The following is a 20,733-nucleotide window of genomic DNA, read 5'->3' on the forward strand; positions in this document are numbered from 1 at the left end:
CAAGCTTGAGACAACTAAGCTAGTCAAAATGAAATAGGAATGTAGACGTGAAATGCACATGCATAAACAAACCTTTTGAAGTGCAATGCGTCCCATCCTTGTACATTTCTTCACAGCAAACACAACCATATATAGAGAAAAGCCTAAAGCTAGATTGAGCATGTGGTACACTTACAATATTGACAAGGAAAGCCAAACCTAAGAGTATAGACTTTAAATATTTGCATGCATGTTATGGCTTTGTCACACTTCGAGTGTCGGCTAATGCATTTCGATTCGGTTATCTACTAGATATCCATGTTGGGTGTCATTAAGGGTATTGAACAAATGAAAGAGCTTTTGTAAATTATGTTACCTCTAGTGAATGAGTAGTAATTTGACATCAAACTCATCCCTACAAGAATCGAATCTAAAATCTCACATTTACAAAAGTAAAAGAATACTACCCCGTAATACCAAATGACTTATGCAAACAATATAAGGAGTGAGAGATTTGAATTTACGAGTACAAAGATAAATACCACTAACCACATAAATTGTTATTGACATTTCAAAAATCTAATTGTGTACTACAAATTTTCTATATTTAAAAAAAAAAATACCTGTGTGAAAAATGCAAGAATGAGATTTGTGAAAGCCAATAATAGTTCCCCTAATTATTTTTTTTTTATGGAAAACAATTGTCATTACTTGTTGGGACATTATTTGGACTTGGACTTGGTTAAGAGAACCTAAACTTGCTGTGTCTGTCTCACCTGAAATTCCAGGGCTTTGTTCTCTGCCCCTCCCTCTCTCGCTCTCATTACTGTGTCTGTCTAAGTTCAGAGGTCACTGGCACCACCGAATTTATGGTCTTTCTAAGGAGAGAGGAACTAACATGGAAGATCAACAAGGTAGATATAGTACTTCTTCTTAATTAATTCAGATACATATTCACATATAGAGAGGATCGAAACGATGCGTCGAGAGATCTCCGTCCTGCTTCAGCCTCGATCCCTCCTCGTCTTCTTCGTCCTCGCCATTTTCCTAATTTTCGTTTTCTCGTCCACCCATAAACAGGTGAGCTTTTTCTATAATTTTTATTAGTATTTACCCATAATTTATGGATCTGAATGCGATTTTGTGGTTTTTGTCTGCTCAAACAATTGATTGACAATGTGGGTTTAATGGGTTTTGCTCAAATTTTGGTGCTTTATGAACTATTAATTCTAGTATTTGGCATAGGGAAATCAGAATCTGAGGCTAATTGTTCACATATTTAATGAATTCTTTAATTGGGTGCTAATAATTTGAAATCTGTTAAATGGTGAAATGGGTTTAGTCTTAGAGAGTGTTTGATGGGTGGAGCCTTGTGCGTTGGTCAAACTCTGTAAATTTCGCTATTGTGCTACTCACAGTGCTTGCCTAAGTGGGCTATGTTTAGTATTCGGCTAATTTCGATTGTCATCGTAATGCATTTCAATTGTAGGCATTTGGTTTCGTGAAACTTAGTAGTTGTGAGCTCTATTTTCTAGCCCCATGCGCTTTAAACTGATACTGGACTACAATTGTGGGTGGATAGTGTGTAGGCGGGGCGTTTTGAATCTTTTGATTTTGTTTTGGAGCTTGACATCTGCCATTTGTTTATACCACCTGAACAAAAGAAAAAGAAATTTACGGATGCAGGGTTTAAACTTTGGTATTCGGGCACAAATAGAACGAGAAACGGTGTTGGCATCATCGTGGACAAGACCTTGGTACAAGATGTTGTAGATGTCAAGAGGGTAGGAGATAGAATCATGGCAATCAAGATTGTAATAGGACAAGAACTTATCAATGTGATTAGTGCGTACGCACCTCAAGTAGGGTTGGATACGAGTTCGAAGGAGAAATTTTGGGAAGATCTTGGAGACTTGGTGCAAGGAATTGCTCAGACGGAGAAGTTATTTATAGGAGGAGATTTAAATGGACACGTGGGCAGGGAGACAGGCAACTATGGAGGTTTTCATGGTGGCCATGGTTTTGGGGAGAGAAACGAGGATGGGGAAGCTATCTTGGATTTTGCAATGGCATATGATCTCTTCTTAGCCAACACCTTCTTTAAGAAGAGAGAAGAACATGTGATCACCTACAAGAGTGGGTCGTCAAAAACACAAATAGATTTTCTTCTAATGAGGAAAGGGGATCGTATAACTTGTAAGGATTGCAAAGTTATACCAGGAGAGAGCGTGGCTAATCAACATCGCTTGTTGGTGATGGATGTACATATCAAAAGAGTAAGACAAAAGAACAAGACTTGGAAGTGCCCAAGGACTAGATGGTGGAATCTAAAAGAAGAAAAACAAGCCATTTTCAAAGAGAAGGTAATCACCCAATGTGTGTGGGATAGAGAGGGGGAAGCTAGCCAAATGTGGGATTCCATGGCCAGTTGTATCCGAAAAGTAGCAAAAGAGGTATTAGGAGAGTCCAAGGGCTTTGCCCCACACCAAAAGGAATCTTGGTGGTGGAATGAGGAGGTACAAACAAAGGTGAAGGCTAAGAAGGAATGTTGTAAAGCCTTATACAAGGAGAGGACTGATGAAAATGGTGAAAGGTATAGAAAAGCGAAGCAAGAGGCGAAGAAAGCTGTCAGAGAAGCTAAGTTAGCGGCTTACGACGATATGTATAAACGACTAGATACCAAAGAAGGAGAGTTGGATATCTATAAACTATCTAGAGCAAGGGAAAAGAAGACAAGGGACCTAAACCAAGTGAGGTGCATCAAGGATGAGGATGGAAAGGTTCTTGCTACAGAGAACGCGGTTAAGGACAGATGGAGAGGTTATTTTCATAATCTTTTCAATGAAGGACATGAAATGAGTGCTTCTTTAGGGGAGTTGAGTAACTCAGAAAAGTGTAGAAACTACTCTTTTTATCGTCAAATCCGGAAGGAAGAAGTGGTTGTAGCTTTGAAGAAGATGAAGCATAAAAAAGCAATAGGCCCAGACGATATACCAATCGAAGTGTGGAAACTTTTGGGAGAGACAGGTATAACATGGCTCACTGACCTTTTCAATAGGATTTTGAAAACGAAGAAGATGCCAAATGAGTGGCGAATGAGCACTTTGGTGCCTATCTACAAGAATAAGGGCGACGTACAAAATTGCATGAACTATAGGGGTATTAAGCTAATGAGTCATACAATGAAGCTCTGGGAGAGAGTCATTGAGCATAGATTGAGGCAAGAGACACGGGTTTCGGACAACCAATTCGGGTTCATGCCAGGGCGCTCAACCATGGAGGCAATCTATCTCTTACGAAGATTGATGGAAAGATATAGAGATGGGAAAAAGGATTTACACATGGTCTTTATAGATTTGGAAAAAGCGTATGATAGGGTCCCAAGAGACATTCTTTGGAGGATTTTAAAGAAGAAAGGAGTACGAGTAGCATATATCCAAGCTATAAAGGATATGTATGAAGGAGCAAAGACTGCCGTAAGAACTCATGAAGGACAAACCGAAAGCTTTCCCATAACTGTAGGATTACATCAAGGCTCATCCTTAAGTCCTTACCTTTTTGCGTTGGTAATGGATGAGTTAACAGGACATATTCAAGATGATATTCCTTGGTGTATGCTTTTCGCAGACGATATAGTGTTGATAGATGAAACTCAGGAAGGGGTAAATGCAAAGCTTAACCTTTGGAGAGAAGTGTTGGAATCTAAAGGTCTTCGCCTAAGCCGATCAAAGACAGAATATATGGAGTGCAAGTTCAGTGCAAATGGAGGCCAAAACGAGTTAGGGGTGAGGATCGGAGATCAAGAAATACCAAAGAGCGACCGTTTTCGTTACCTAGGATCTATCTTGCAAAAGAACGGAGAATTAGATGGAGATCTCAACCATAGAATACAAGCTGGATGGATGAAATGGAAGAGTGCATCCGGCGTGTTGTGTGACCGCCGTATGCCACTGAAGCTCAAGGGAAAATTTTATAGGACGGCAATAAGGCCGGCGATGCTGTATGGCACAGAATGTTGGGCGGTGAAACATCAACACGTACACAAAATGGGTGTAGCGGAGATGAGGATGCTTCGTTGGATGTGTGGGCACACGAGAAAGGATAAGATTAGGAATGAGGATATCCGGGGTAAAGTAGGAGTAGCCGAAATTGAAGGAAAGATGAGAGAAAATCGGTTACGGTGGTTTGGACATGTGCAAAGAAGGCCTACTGACGTTCCGATTAGAAGATGCGACTATGGGACAGAGGTTCAGGGCCGAAGGGGTAGAGGAAGACCTAGGAAAACTTTGGAAGAAACTCTAAGAAAAGACTTAGAGTACTTAGATCTAACGAAGGACATGACACAGGATCGAGCACAATGGCGTTCTAAGATTCATATAGCCGATCCCACTCAGTGACTTGGATTTTCCAAGTCTCCAACCGAGAAGTTTTCCTCACTCGGGAAATTAAGGGAACACTACCCCAACCTACATGCTCCACTCAGAAAGCTTCAACATACAAGCTTTAACAAAAGAAAATTCAAAGAACTTAGCGAAGAAGGCTTTGGTGTATTTAACACAATACGTTGAAATGAAGGAAAGCTTATTTATTGATATCCCCGATAAGCTACAAATATGTACATATACATGAGTCAAAATAAGCACACAAGAGGGAGCCTTCACAAAGGTTGCTTAGGAGAAGTCTCAGCAGTCGGTAGAGCCCCAGAAAGAGAAGGCACCGGAGGGGGATCATTTGGAGCCTCAGTACTGGACAGAACCCTAGAAGGAGGAGGCATCAGAGGTTGATCATTTGGAGCTTCATTACGCGGTACAGCCCCAGAAGACGAAGGCAATAAATGCCTTTGGAACAAACCCACAAATCTCTGATGATCAAGTAAAACCTGACCATCAGTTTCCTTCATCTGGTCAAGCTTCCTCTTCATGTTTGTAGCATAGTCATGTGCGAGCCGGTGCAACTGTTTATTCTCATGCTTGAGCCCTCTAATTTCCTGTTTGAGACTCATCACTTCAGCCGCCAATGATTCAACTTGGCGGGTTCGAGCAAATAGGCGTTGGGCCATATTAGACACAGAACCTGCACACTGAACACTGAGAGCCAGCGAATCCTTAACAGCTAACTCATCAGACCGTTTGGAAAGTAGTCTGTTATCTTTGGGAGTGAGAAGGTTCCTGGCCACCACCGCAGCGGTCATATCATTCTTCATCACGGAATCCCCAACGGTAAGAGGACCAGTAGGGGAGACGAAGGATGGGCGCCATATGTTGTCTGGAGAAGGCGGGGCTGCCTCTTCAACAAGGTTCAAGTCAAAACGACGGTCGGAGGGGCCAGACATTTTCAAAGGTGTTGAAGAGAGAAGAGGTCGGACAAATCAAGATCTTAGAAGTGCAAGAATGAAGCTTCTACTGGTGGAGATTCAAGTGTGCTTTGGAACTTAATGCCAGCCCCTATAAAAATCTGCACTCGACGAAGCTTCAGACATCGAAGAGGCGCCTGCTCAGAAATCGAAGAGGCGTTTGCTTTCTCAAAAGCTGGGCTACTTAGAGATCACGAGGGTTGATCTCAGAAATCGAAGAGGCGTTTGCTTTCTCAAAAGTTGGGCTGCTCAAAGACCACGAAGGCCGATCTCAAAAATCGAAGAGGCGCTCGCTTTCTCAAAAGCTGGGCTCCCCAGAGACCACGAGGGCCGATCTCAGAAATCGAAGAGGCACCTACTTTTCCAGCCTTTTCCAGCCTTGTCAGCACCTGTCACACGCACACTCAGTTTTGCGGAAATTATGGGCATTCTGTCAAAGACTTCTGGGGAAGTAGAAAACACATGAATCTTACTGTTCAATCACCCACTTCCCACACGCAACAATAGCTCATGGGTACCACAGATAACTTTGCCAAAGTTCTCTGCCAAAGTTGAGCACGTGAAGCTTGCAGCTCCCACTACATCGCTCTGACCAAGAAGGGTAAAAGAATAGCAAAGAAACAGCACTAACAAAGTTTAGACCCATAAATTTTGAAGGTCTAGCTACCATATTATTACCCACAAGGGTAAAGGAACAGTACCACTGCTGGATAATTGGAAAGTCCCTGTGTGTCAACCTCTGTGCTTCGTGGCAAGGTAGACTAGCAAACATGCCCAACCTTTACTCACATTCGAGAAAACACTCCCAATAAGATTGCTTGCTCCAAAATCGAAGAGGCACCGTCCTCCGAATCTCGAGAGCCAGACTCCCAACATGACTACTTTCTTAAAAATCGAAGAGAGGGTAAAGGAACAGTACCATTGCTGGATAATTGGAAAGTCCCTGTGTGTCAACCTCTGTGCTTCGTGGCAAGGTAGACTAGCAAACATGCCCAACCTTTACTCACATTCGAGAAAACACTCCCAACAAGATTGCTTGCTCCAAAATCGAAGAGGCACCGCCCTCCGAATCTCGAGAGCCAGACTCCCAACATGATTACTTTCTCAAAAATCGAAGAGACACTGCTCCCCGAATCTCGAGAGCCAGACCCCCAGCATGATTGCTTTCTCAAAAATCGATGAGGCATCGTTCTCCGAATCAATCGAAGAGGCGCTCGCTTTCTCAAAAGCTGGGCTGCTCAGAGACCACGAGGGCCGATCTCAGAAATCGAAGAGGCACCTACTTTTCTAGCCTTGTCAGCACCTGTCACACGCACACTCAGCTTTGCAGAAATTATGGGCATTCTATCGAAGACTTCTGGTGAAGTAGAAAGCACATGAATCTTACTGTTCAATCACCCACTTCCCACACGCAACAATAGCTCATGGGTACCACAAATAACTTTGCCAAAGTTCTCTGCCAAAGTTGAGCACGTGAAGCTTGCAGCTCCCACTACATCGCTCTGACCAAGAAAGGTAAAAGAATAGCAAAGAAACAGCACTAACAAAAGTTTAGACACATAAATTTTGAAGGTCTAGCTACCATATTATTACCCACAACTGTAAAGGAACAGTACCACTGCTGGATAATTGGAAAGTCCCTGTGTGTCAACCTCTGTGCTTCGTGGCAAGGTAAACTAGCAAACATGCCCAACCTTTACTCACATTCGAGAAAACACTCCCAATAAGATTGCTTGCTCCAAAATCGAAGAGGCACCGTCCTCCGAATCTCGAGAGCCAGACTCCCAACATGACTACTTTCTCAAAATCGAAGAGAGGGTAAAGGAACAGTACCATTGCTGGATAATTGGAAAGTCCCTGTGTGTCAACCTTTGTGCTTCGTGGCAAGGTAGACTAGCAAACATGCCCAACCTTTACTCACATTCGAGACAACACTCCCAACAAGATTACTTGCTCCAAAATCGAAGAGGCACCGCCCTCCGAATCTCGAGAGCCAGACTCCCAACATGATTACTTCCTCAAAAATCGAAGAGACACTGCTCTCCGAATCTCGAGAGTCATACCCCCAGCATGATTGCTTTCTCAAAAATCGAAGAGGCATCGTTCTCCGAATCTCAAGAGCCAGATACCACAGACCACTTTTTCAAAGTGCTCTGACAGAGTTAAAACATGTGAAACTGGCAGCTCCCACTACCGTGCTATGACCAAGCAGGGTAAAGGAATAGCATTACTACTTGTTGTTAGGGAGACTCCTATATATGTCGACCTCCATCCCCAACGGACAGGCAGACCTGCAAAAATGCTCAACCCTTCATCATATCTGAGAGGGCACTCCCAACGAAGCCTTTCGAAATATTCAGCTTTCTTTCCCCCCGATAATACCTCTGCAAACAAGCTATACTAGAGCAAGAATATCTCATATCATCAGGGTTAAAAGCAAGAGTATCCCATATCATGCTTTTTCCCTGTCTTTTCTTTTGGCCTTGTTTTTACCTGCAAGACAAGGAGAAAGAGAGCAATCAGTCAGCACTTGGAATCAAGCTTCCAGCCAGGAACTGACTGCCTGGAACCCCTTACCTGATTACTTACCTGGCATTGCTCTCGAGTACTCATCTTCAACATCTTATGTTTCCAGGGAAGATTCCGCATCTGCTTGAGGAACAGATAGGGCAAGTGCGAAGGATACAAGGAAGCATGTGGAGACAAGCGTAACAGCACACGTGCCGATACATTCATTACTCTGTCAAAAGCAAAAGTATCCCATATCAGCAGGGTGGAACGTACTCTAGATTTGATGGACTTGTTTTGACCCTCAAATTCTTCAGTCGGCCTTATACTCTGGAGGAAACCAAAAAACCCTCCAGCTCAGTTCAAGAATAAGCATGTGGAAAGTTACTTCTTCAAAAGCAAAAGTATCTCATATCATCTCTTCTCATTTTTCTTCTCTTTATCCTTCATGCTGCTGCAAGATGGGGAGAAGGTGAACAATCAGTCGGAGCTCTGATTGCTTACCTTGTCTGTCACCTCTTTCAGCAGACCCCCTAGCTCGGCGACTTGGGGGACTCCTACTACATGGTTTGTATCGCGCTTGACCAAGCCTGAAACTACAAGTAAGCTTCAAGTGAAATTGATACATTACCTTGTGCATCTCCACCAGTTAAAGATACCACCCCTGGATGGAGGAAGAGTACTTCCAGAGAAGATGCCACATCTACCTATGAGACAGATAAGGCAAGTCAAGACGACACCACACTCCGATACTTAGAAGTTTCGTGATTACGAGATCATTCTCCCACAATATTTCCTAATGTCATTTGTACTAAATCATTCACTTGTACTCACTAAATGAGAGCTTGAACCTATGTACTTGTGTAAACCCTTCACAATTAATGAGAACTCTTCTATTCCGTGGACGTAGCCAATCTGGGTGAACCACGTACATCTTGTGTTTGCTTTCCTATCTCTATCCATTTATATACTTATCCACACTAATGACCGGAGCAATCTAGCGAAGATCACAAAAAGCGATCGTTTTCGCTACCTAGGATCTATCTTGCAAGAGAACGGAGAATTAGATGGAGATCTCAACCATAGAATACGAGCTGGATGGAAAGAGTGCATCCGGCGTGTTGTGTGACCGTCGTAGGCCACTGAAGTTCAAGGGAAAATTTTATAGGACGGCAATAAGGCTAGCGATGTTGTATGGCACAAAATGTTGGGTGGTGAAGCATCAACACGTACACAAAATGGGTGTAGCGGAGATGAGGATGCTTCGTGGGATGTGTGGGCACACGAGAAAGGATAAGATTGGGAATGAGGATATCCGAGGTAAAGTAGGAGTAGCCGAAATTGTAGGAAATATGAGAGAAAATCGGCTCCGGTGATTTTGAACATGTGCAAAGAAGGCCGACTGACGCTCCGGTTCGAAGATGTGACTACGGGACAGAGGTTCAGGGCCGAAGGGGTAGAGGAAGACCTAGGACAACTTTGGAAGAGACTCTAAGAAAAGACTTAGAGTACTTGGATCTAACGGAGGACATGACACAAAACCGAGCGCAATGGCGTTCTAGGATTCATATAGCCGACCCCACTTAGTGGGAAAAGGCTTTGTTGTTGTTGTTGTTGTTGTTGTTGTTATTGAAGCTTCATTTAGGATATATATTGGGATGAATAAACATGTCTGCATGTTAGGCATGACCAATTGGTGTACCAGATCATATGAAGTCGTGGAAGTTCATGGTTTTATCATTACTTTTCTGATTACGTGGATTTACTTTTGGTGGTTTGTTCTTTGAGTAATGATGCCATCACTTTCAGTAAGTGCAAAGAATCGCATGGACCTAGTATTACAAACAAATTGATTTAACTCTCTAATTTGATGTCTAGGAGGAAGTGCAAATAGAAGAGGTGCCTGAAATTACCCACAGAGTATTCCTTGATATTGATATTGACAGACAGCACTTAGGTATGGCTTCGTGTCTATACTATTACGTAAACTGTTTTCCCCCTATTTCATATTGGTTTCCTATGCCCTGATAACTTCTATTCACCTTTATATTTGCAGGTAGAATCGTGATTGGATTATATGGTGAGGTTGTGCCAAAGACTGCTGGTATGTGATCATCTCACTTGTTAATACAATGTCATTAGAACCTTAGAAATATTTGTTTCAACTGGTCACAGTTTGTTATTTAGCACAAATTGGTTGATGATAATCCACCTTCGTATACATATCCAAATGCGGGAATATTGATCGCAGTCCATGATGATATAATCTGTAATTGCTTACTAGATTAAACATCTTGTCATTGGAATTCTTTTGTTCGTATCAATGCATGCTAATAACCAAACTAATTATGCTTGTTAAAATTTTTGGGACGATGTTTTTTGGGTGCCCAATTACTTAAACCTCAATTAGAAACAGGTTTACATGAAAACACACACTTTTACATGTACAATTACACTCCACTCAGCCAGTAATTTTCGCAATCTTGCTGCTTTTGACTGTGCTATTTTGCAGATCTGCCAACTTGCTTTCTTCTTTTACACTACATCATGGTTATCTCGTACCACTTAATTATCTAACACCTGAAATTTTTTTGTGCAGAAAATTTTAGGGCATTGTGCACAGGTAATTGGAGCTATTGCAATACTTTATCACTGACAAAAGCTTCTCTTACTATTATTGTGCTGATTCAAACCTTTTTATGAATTTAGGGGAAAAGGGCAAAGGTGTTAAGGGGAAACTGCTCCACTATAAGGGAATACCATTTCATCGTATAGTATCTGGGTTCATGATTCAAGGAGGAGATATTGTTTCTCGTGATGGGAAGGGCTATGAATCTATATATGGCGGCACATTTCCTGATGAGAATTTCAGAGTGAAACATTCACATGCAGGTGTTTAATTTCAAAAGTTTATGGCTGTCCGTTTTCATTCCTTTGATGATCTATGGATTTCTAAAGCTCCTAACTATCTGAATTGTTATGAAGTCATTTTTATTATTTTTTCCCCTGAAACTGCATTTTATGTGCAGGTGTTGTTTCTATGGTAAATTCAGGACCTGATTCCAATGGCTCACAGTTCTTTATCACCACACTCAAAGCTAGTTGGTAAGTTTTTTTGGGGGGGGGTGGAATTCTGAATATTTGAACATTTGTAGAAATAATTGGCTCAGCACAAAGATTCAGAGTTCATGCAGCCAATACAATTGCATAGTTACCCTATACAGAACTTCCAAAAATGTGTACATTTTTTTTCTTTGGGATAGGTCCAGCCGTCCAAGATAGTCTAGTGAGATGCTCCTTAATCTTCTCCTGCGGTGATGCAATCAGAGTAGGCTGACTTGACATGCCTTGTCAAGAATTTTCTGGATGTCACTTAAGATGCTAAGACCAAAGCAATTAGGATCAATAATTGAGAGAAAGTCTTTGGAAGACCACTAAAAGAAATTTATGTGTGCGCAGGCACATGAGTGCTTAAACATGCTGAATTTTGGAATCTTGCACTTAAGAATCACACTGAAGTTTCTGAGAATGATCAATATGCATCAATATAGTGATATGAAATAGTTTGTAGTTGTATAAATTGCCATATAGGTCTCAGTCTATGATGCACGTCTAGTCCAAGGCTTGTTATACAGTGATGATATTTTGTATGTATTCTACAGGTTGGACGGGGAGCATGTTGTCTTTGGCAAGGTTATTCAAGGAATGGACACGGTGTATGCAATCGAAGGGGGGGCCGGAACCTACAGTGGAAAACCCAGAAAGAAGGTTGTAATTGCTGAATCAGGAGAGATACCCAAGAGCCAGTGGAATGAGGAAAGTTAACACTTACTACAACAAATTTTTTAACTTTGAGTTCAGTAAATTGGTTTTCTAGATGAGTCACCGATACGAGATTCTTCCCTTCTACCTAGTTCCATCAGTCTCGGGCTTTTCTCCTGAATATATTACAGTCTCTCTCTCTCTCTCCCTCCCTTTGTAATTGGCAAGAGTTGTTAGTACAAACATGTTTTGTTGTAGAGGAAGTGAGGAAACGTGTGTATATTACAGTTTCATCATTTTTTTTCTTCCCGTTTGCCCCCATTTTTCTCAAGCATGTGTATTTGACCTTTCATTCTGAAGTTGCTTTTATTCATCCCTTATTTGTTCGCTTAAACTTTTTATTTTGGATGGAAGTTTTAACAATGTTATTCAAAATGATCATTGTTTTATGTTAGTGACAAAATTAAACACCAATTTAGAAACCAAAACTCCAAGTGGACCAAATTTTAGAGACCAAGGCTTCAAATTTCTCTTTATTGCTGTCTAAAGCATACTAGATGCTAGGTCATTAGATTGACGCAGCAAACTAATGGAGATCTATAAAAACAGCATAGGATTAGGACAACATTAAGTTGGCATAAAGGCCTATATGAGATACTAACAACGTCATGGCATGCCTCAGACCCGACCATTCGACGTATCACTCTCAAGCAAGGTTCTAAAAAACGCTAGGAGCTAGTCGGGCGGCGGGCTGGCACCTAGTGCCTAGGCGGTTAGGTGGGGTCTAGGCGGGCATCTAGGCGGATTTAGGTAATTATCTTGTATATCTTGCAAATAAGTGCATATTGACACTTAAAAAAAATTATACTTGTATGAAATCCTTGGATAAGATAATAAAAAAATTATAAAATGCAAAAAAAGTATCCAAAAAGTCCAAAATTTAAAAACACATATAACCATAGTGAGGAGTATTGTAGGGTGACAAATGTACAACAATTTCATAATTTTAAACCACTTAGACTTAGATAAGATTTTTTATTTTATTTTTTAATTTCATTAAAAAAAAACCGCCTAGCCCCCTAGAGCGCCTAGGCGGCCGCCTAGAGCCAATCCGATTTTTCCAACCGATTTGCAAGAAAACGCCTCGGCTCACCACTACCTAGCGCCTAGGCGCCGCCTTGGTTGTTTTTTAGAACAGTGCTCTCAAGCTGTTAACTTAAAAATAAAACCTGTTAATTATTATTAAGGAGAGGCAGCGAGTTCAAAATAATTTCAATGATCTAGGAGAAGAGAAAATTTCGAATTTGGAACGCAAGGTGAAAACCTCCCTCTATCGTTAACAATGTATGCGAGGACAATGAATTTACAGAATTACAGACGCGTCTTGCAGTAATAATACTTTCCATAATATGACATAACAAATAATGGATTATGATTCTCAACTTATGTGTTTGTTAGCCGGAGACACGAAAGTACAACGAATTGGAAAAATAGTTAATCAGTAGGATTCGGCCATAGGATTCCCCCTAACCGAATCACCCAATTCTGTATCCAAAGAAAAAAAAGAAGATTGAAAATTATTAGACCTTCATTTCTCTTCAGCAGTTTGGAATCGGAAATCCAAAATATCGCATTAGAGAAATTTATTATGTATTTAGTCTCTCGGAATGACATAATCCATTTTGGAGAGAAAGATTAATGGAAGAGATAGATATATAATTGTAAACGTACGTTTGTTGACCTTCTCATTTTTGAGCTTCAGAAATTGCAATCAAAACCTTTTTTGTATGTACTGAAACCAGTATTTTGTAACGTCAAGATTGCCTCTGTATTCACAAATTGTTTTTGTTTTTGTTTTTTTAATTTTTTTTCTATTTATCATATTATCCACTTTGTTCTTTTATTTGGATAATTTTATTCCTTATCAAATTTATTCATAATTTATTGCATGAGTTGAGTTTTTTTTTTTTTTGTTTTAATAGCTTTTTAGTCATTTTATTTCAGTGAAGTCTTGTAATTCCAAGTGGAGTTCTACCTTTCTAAGAGCATCTTCAGTGGAGTCCTTAAATTAAGACAACCACAGTATAAAATGAGTATAAAACAAATATAGAGACAAATAAATTTCCAATGGGTTGGAAAGCGAGTCTTTAAAGTATAGGGACTCACCAAATTAGATACCAAATTAGGTTCAAATCTCATGGATGGCGAATTCGATACCAAATTAGGTTGCTCATTGTGTGGCTTAGTCGAACCCTCCCTCCCCTTAGTGTAAAAATATCGATGTACTAAAAAAAAAGCTATAAGGACTCACCAGATACATTTTGTATGTCCTTACATATAATATAAAGACTGTATAGGACAACCTTGAGTGAAAAACGACTAAAGCTTTTAATGCTTTTAGTTAATTAAAAAATAGTTAACATAAACAAAAAAATATGCACCTTGGGTGAAAAACATGGGCCACACTTTTGATTGAAGATTTAATGCTTTTAATGCTTTTAATTAATTAAAAAAAAGTTAACATAAATAAAAAATGTGCACATAATCAAATTATCACATAAAAATCATAAAAACTTTAAATTTAGGGATTATACTATAAAGACTTTATCATTGGAGGCAATATTCCTTTAGGGACGTAAAGATTCCTTTAAGTCCTTAAATGAGTACTCAAAATGGTGGTGGGAGTTCTTAAATAAGAACTTTCATTGGAGATGGTCTAATAGACGTGTTCTAAAAATTGGCGTAGGCCGCGCCTAGGCGCTAGGCGGTGGTCAGCTGCCGCGATTAACTTATAGTTGGGAGGAAAATCTGGGAAGGGATTAGGCGGGAGCTGAGGCGGTTCGTGCGGCGCTTGGGCAGCCTTGGAGGGCAACTGGATGGCCTAGGCAGTCTTGGCGTTTCACTGCCTGTTTCTGTTTTCAAAATGAGGAAGTAGGAATGCAGAACACAGTCTGTGTTCTGGGTTTTGAATTCCAGCAAAAAAACGAGAGGAAGAAGAAGAAGAGAGAAAATTGAGTTTCTCTCTCTTTGATGCTCACCCACGAGACCACTATCAAGTCTCACTTTTTTCATATCTAATATATTTTAAACTATTGTCCAATTAAAATGAGACACCTAGCATCCTATTTGCTTGAATACATATATAAAGGAGGGTACATCCATAACATAAAAAATAAAAAAATGAGGGTACAGGCATACAACTAGCACATTGAACGTTATGAATGATGCCCCACCTCCCTCCCTTCTATGCATCCTAGTTTCCCACCCTCCATTTTTTTTTATGTAATTATTTTAAATTGTTGATTAAATACTTTCTTTTTTTGTCAAATACTTTGTTTTCAAAGATTAAATGATTTCTAAACATATATTTGACCCCTTTATTCCTCTTTAAATGCACTATAAATTCATATCATCTTTGAAATTTTTTCCTAAAGTACTACAAATTTGTATTAGTTGAACTTGTATCTTATTCCATCAAATCCATCAAAGTACTAATGATATAATTTGTATATTCTTCTACTTCTATTTTTGCATTTTATCATTCTTTTATTATTCATACAAGTATAATTTTTTTAGGTGTAAATAGATATTTATTTACAAGATGTATAATAAATTTACATAAATCCGCCTAGGCGCTAGGCCCCTACTCGCCGCTCAACTAGCACCTAGCGATTTTTAGAACCTTGATAATAGTAACAAAGATATTGTTTTCTTTTTCGAAAGAATTGAGTCCATTTTAATGTAATTTGGGTATATTCAAAATTATTTTACAAAAAATGACATTTATGAAATTGAGGTAAATTTTTGCTATTTATGATAAAAATTCCATAAATTTAGAGTAAACTGCGGTTTGATCCCCTAAAGTATTACCCTAGTTGAAATTGACTCCTTGAACTATTTTTTTTTTGGTAAATTAACCCCTTGAACTATTTAAAATCAACCAGTTAACCCCTTACCGTTGAGTTCCGTCCACGATGCTGTCAAATTCAAGGGCAAGTTAAACTTTTTATCATCAATTCTTACTTTTCAGTAATAACCACCAACAAAATAATGCCACAGGGACACAAAATAATATAAAAAACTTATAGCATAATAAGAAACATAAAGAAACCAAACGTTTATATAACGGAACATTTCACATTGTCATTACACGTTATTATGTGTCCTCATGTCATAATTTTATTGGTGGTTATAAGTGACATGTAAGAATTGATGATAAAAGACTAATTTGCCCTTGAATTTGACAAAATAATGGACGGAATCTAATGGCAAGGGGTTAATTGACATATTTCAAATAGTTCAGGGGTTAATTTACCAAAAAAAAGTTCAAGGAGTTAATTTCAACTGGAGTAATAGTTTAGGTGGTCAAATGGCAATTTACCCATAAATTTAGGGGTGTGATATCCACGCACCTCTTTTTACTTCTTTCATACCCTTTTAACTTTCAACCGTCGGATCGGATGAATTAAAGAAAATCAAATGACATAAATTAACAAGGGGTATGAGAGAAGTAAAAAGGGGTGTGTGGATAGCACACACCTAAATTTATCATATAGCTAGCTAGTAATGCTAGGAATACCAAACTTATTGATAAAATTTTGTAAACTAAATGATATTAAAGTTGATGATCGTCGGATTATTATTTAAGCGTTAATAAACGTGTTTATTTCCTATCGATCACACATCATTTAATTTGTAAATTTTATCTACAAATTTAGTCTCATGAACTCTCTGCAAAAACTACTTAATCATTGCCCCAAAAAAAAAAAAATTTTAAAAAAAAGTAAAAATAAGGAATAACAAAATGTATAAAAGCCTCCAGAAATGTCGACTGTCAAACAGACCGACCAAAATTTCCAACTCATTGCTCTGTTTCTCTGATGCTTATCTCCATCTACTACTCCACGCACTCTGCTTAACAGCACGCACTCTCTGCTTACCAGTCAACGACCAAACCAAATGCTTCTCCGCCTTCTCTATACCCCAAACCACCCACCCTCCGCCACCATCGCCACCTCCCTCAGCTCCAACTGAACTCCAATGGGCAGCTCCGAAGACCACAACAAGATTCCCATCTCCTTCTACGACTCATCCTCTCCCTCCACCCCACTCCTCTCCAAACCCCCAATCGAAGACCCGCCACCGCCGCCGTCCCCTCCGCAATCTTACGCCGACCCACCGGAATCCGATTCCGACCCGACCCAGTACCTCCAGATCTCCTACAACTACGGGCCCCGCCATTTCAAAGACCTCCCCTTTCTATTCCTCTTCCTCCTCTTCGTCCTCGCCACCTTCGCCATCGGAATCTTCGCCATTGTCCACCGCAACCAAAATTACTCCGCCCTCTCCTCCTTCGCCTACGACTCCGACTCCGCCTCCTGCGTCAAAAACGAAACTTTGACCCGTCTCCCCAACTGGGTCGGACCCACTTTCTCTTCTTCCTCGTCCTCTCTGCTCAAAGATTTGACATGGACCCTCGTGATTACGTTGATTCTAAGCCTGCCCATTTGCTTCAGTCTGCTAATTCTCCTCAAACACTACGCCAAGCAAGTCGTCTATATCTTCCTCCCCTTCTTCATCGTCTTTCCAATTTTCTTCAACGTGTACTGGTTCGTCGCCTGCACTCTCAGCTCGACCTGCAGCGACGCTCTCCCTTTAGCTTACAGAATTTTGATTCTGGTTTTCGTGTTTTTGGTAATTGGGGTCGTTGTGTGGATTCTTGTGGTGAATTGGCACCGGATTGAGCTCACTGTGAGCATAATTGGGGTCGCTTCAGATGCGCTTTCGCAGAACTTGGGCTTGTTCGGGGTCCTGCCATGTTTGACATTCGGATTGGTGGTTTACTACGCACCCATTGTTGTGTTCTTGGTGTATGCCAGGTTCAATGGGAAGATTGCGCCGCGGGAATCGCAGGGAGTGTATAGTTGTGTGTGGAAGCAGGATGGTTGGGTGCCTGCTTATTACGCATTGGCGATTTTGACAATGTTGTGGTCGCTGACGACGATGGTGGAAGCTCAGGTGTATGTGATGAGTGGGACTGTTGCTCAGTGGTACTTTGCTAAGGAGGATTCTACTCCGAGGCGCATTATCAGACGCTCGTTAAGGTGAATTGTTTGTTGCTTCATTTGTTTTTCGATGTTTCGAGTACTTTACCTTAGTTCATATATTACAACTTACAATTGAAATATACTCTGTTCCAAACTAAATGGAACTGAATTGGTGGAGAGTTGAAAAGTTGGTGATTAACTCTGTTTAGTTTGAATAGGTAGGAAACCCGAAAACACAATCAATTTATGTCCGAGTGTTTGTATTTTCTTGCAAGTCAGAGCATATAATCAGTGTACTTTTTTGTCAGCCAAATTTGTTTTCTAGGTTCCATCAACGAAATTCCAGAATAACTATATTGTCTCTAATGTAAATACACGTATGAAAATTGGGATATAGATACTATGCAATCGTTATGTAGCAGTTCTTCCTTGGGTCAGATGGGTACCTGTTCATGTCTTTCACATTTAGGTTTTGATGCTGCTCTGGTTGACGGACAGTAGCACTTTCATAGGCTTATTTATCTGTATGACATTAATAGTGATTAATCAATTCCATTTTGGTAGTATGTGTGGGGTTATTCGGTGAATTTTGGGCTTATTATCGTTGTGCATAATATAAGAACAACATTAATCCAAGCAGCAGCAAGTAGGTATAGGTTCTTCTCCACCTGGTAGTGTCAGGTCCCTTGGACCCTTATTTTCTTAGCAACAAGCTAATGTTCCAGAATGTATGTTCACATGAAATCTTGAAGGATGAAAATGCATATTTTTTGCTTTATCTGGTACATGCACTGAACTCTAAGATGTTATTCCGCAACTTTGTTTTCTTGACAAATTATGCTTACCTTTCAGTGGTGTTCTGTATTCTTCGCCCATGTGTCAAACCTTATGCTTGTGAGAATTGTGATCTGCTCATAGTTTTCATTTTATCTTTTCCTGCCGAATTAGTTGACATATTAAACATAACGGCATTTTAGGCATTACTCTTGATGTTATCTTGTGATCACAATATCTTGTCCTTTCTCATTTTCTGTTTATACTTGCAGAAATGCGTTTGGGCCCAACTTTGGCACAGTATGCCTATCTGGATTACTTTTATGTGTTGTTCGAGTTGTCCGTGCCATGGTTGATAGTGCAAGACAAGACGGTTCACCTGGGATGGTGCATTTTCTAATGCGCTGCTGTGTTAATGCCTTATTTTCTGCAATTGATTTTCTCAACAAGTTCACAATCAACTTTGCGGCAATAACTGGTGAAGCTTACTGCTCATCTGCAAAAATGACATACGAGCTTCTAAAGCGCAATCTTCTCTCTGCAGTTTTTGTGGAAACCATCTCCACTCGTCTATTGGCTGGAATTGTTTTTGTACTCTCAGCAATATATGCAATTGTGGTATGTTGTCTTTTCGAATCTCAATCATTCAAGTTTCCATTAATTATTGTTTAAGATCGTTGTGCATCATGTGTGGTATGTTAGGAACTCATCCATGTATTGAACATGTGACACTGTCGAAGCTTTTTAAAGGCTGTGCATAGATCTTTCTCCTAACGCAGTTAATGGTAGTAACTGTTGTATAATTATTGCCTTTTGGTCTTCTTCCGCACTTTTGATGTGGCCTAGCTGAGAGAAGAGAGTTGGGGGGAGGACCCAAGGGTGGTTCTAGATGTCATGCACTGTCGATATGTTTGATGCGTCATATTTCATAAGCAATCAACAGAGATGCGTTATAAATGCGTTCCCGATCCCAAACTGCTGGACTTTGTTTCGGTTGCATCATCTTTCTTGTTTTGTAATTCCTATCTTCCTTTTTATCTCTCCCTTGGTATTTTCTGATCATGGATGTGCATTGACAGGTCTGCGCTATCTTACAAGCTGTGAGCAGTCTTGGGGTTGATTCGTACCTTGTGGCAGTTCTGGCGTGGGTGCTGCTGATCGTGATACTTGGTTTCTTTGTCCATGTGCTGGACAATGTAATTGACACCGTATACGTGTGCTATGCCATAGATAGGGATAGAGGGGAGGTTTGTAAACCGGAAGTTCACGAGGTTTACGTTCACTTACCCATTAGTCGAAACCATAGACCATCTTCTATGATCTCCAGAACTCTGGGTGTGTAAATTAGTCTTTGAATTACAATCTTGTGGTGTTGATTTGTTCTTTGTATCAAGTTAGAATTTCCTGCCAGCAAATTATTCATATCGAGTGTTGCCTGATGTTTCATCAATAAAGAGTATTTTTCAGGAAAGTTCAATGCGTGGATGCACTTGGCCGGCAGCAACCGCCGGAATTTTCGAACTAATCTTTCTGTTTGATCATATACAATGGGTGACTTACACTGTTAATTTAAGCACTGTGATTCATTTGGTTGAAATTTAAGACACTCTACTCTGTTTGCAAATTTGGAATTCAAGATCCAAATTTGGATAAAAGGAGTATTTGTTATTCGTGGTGCCAGATTTTTACAAGTTAATCTGTCAATTGAAAAGGACAATTGTTTTGCAGTAGTCCTAATTATTCAGTAGCACAGTAATTATTGAAGACAAATCTTTGAAAAGTGCTCGTCTTTGATTACGATGGTGGTAATGTTAAACCCTGTTTTGGTAAGGAAGTTGATTGTCACGAACTCTTATTTTGACCTATTTCAAATTGTGACATCTGTCCATTGCTATATCTACATTAAGAGGATGGGGTAGGCTTAGCCTTAGTAACAATGTAGTTTAAATTTACATTTAACGAGAATCGAACCTAATACATCTCATAACAAGAATAGGCCGTAATACAACTTGCTTTGGTTAAACACCATCAACTCGTCAGAAAAACACTGAAACAATAAAAAAAAAATTAAAAAAAAACAAAACAAAAAGAATAAGAACGAAGAACCCATCTTCCCTCCATTCTCTCTTGCCGTTCTCTCTCCATCTTAATTCCATAGATTGGGAATAAATCAAGAATTCAAATCTTCAAAATTTCAAGATCCGTATTTGAAATGAAACACATATCCACAAGGGATAGAGATGATAGAAGGGGGGTTCGACGAGTTATAGTCAGGTCGGGGTTCGACGGATTCCAGTCGGGGAGGGTTAT

The 20,733-nt window shown here is 40.0% G+C and overlaps 2 protein-coding genes across 2 annotated transcripts; both read left to right on the forward strand.

The window, feature by feature from the left end:
• Positions 1 to 719: 719 nt before the first annotated feature.
• On the forward strand, positions 720 to 11,996 carry LOC126624057 (peptidyl-prolyl cis-trans isomerase CYP21-1-like). Its single transcript, XM_050293052.1, has 7 exons — positions 720 to 1,059; positions 9,719 to 9,797; positions 9,897 to 9,944; positions 10,440 to 10,463; positions 10,550 to 10,732; positions 10,870 to 10,945; positions 11,503 to 11,996. The coding sequence occupies exons 1-7, from the start codon at positions 958 to 960 to the stop codon at positions 11,663 to 11,665; spliced, it is 675 nt and encodes a 224-aa protein (XP_050149009.1). The 5' UTR covers positions 720 to 957; the 3' UTR covers positions 11,666 to 11,996.
• Positions 11,997 to 16,426: 4,430 nt separating this feature from the next.
• LOC126623688 (uncharacterized) lies at positions 16,427 to 19,894 on the forward strand. The gene is made up of 3 exons (XM_050292644.1): positions 16,427 to 17,706; positions 18,696 to 19,041; positions 19,503 to 19,894. The coding sequence occupies exons 1-3, from the start codon at positions 16,643 to 16,645 to the stop codon at positions 19,764 to 19,766; spliced, it is 1,674 nt and encodes a 557-aa protein (XP_050148601.1). The 5' UTR covers positions 16,427 to 16,642; the 3' UTR covers positions 19,767 to 19,894.
• Positions 19,895 to 20,733: the final 839 nt, after the last annotated feature.

The sequence above is a fragment of the Malus sylvestris genome, chromosome 5 (genome assembly GCF_916048215.2).
Source record: "Malus sylvestris chromosome 5, drMalSylv7.2, whole genome shotgun sequence".
NCBI lineage: Eukaryota > Viridiplantae > Streptophyta > Magnoliopsida > Rosales > Rosaceae > Malus > Malus sylvestris.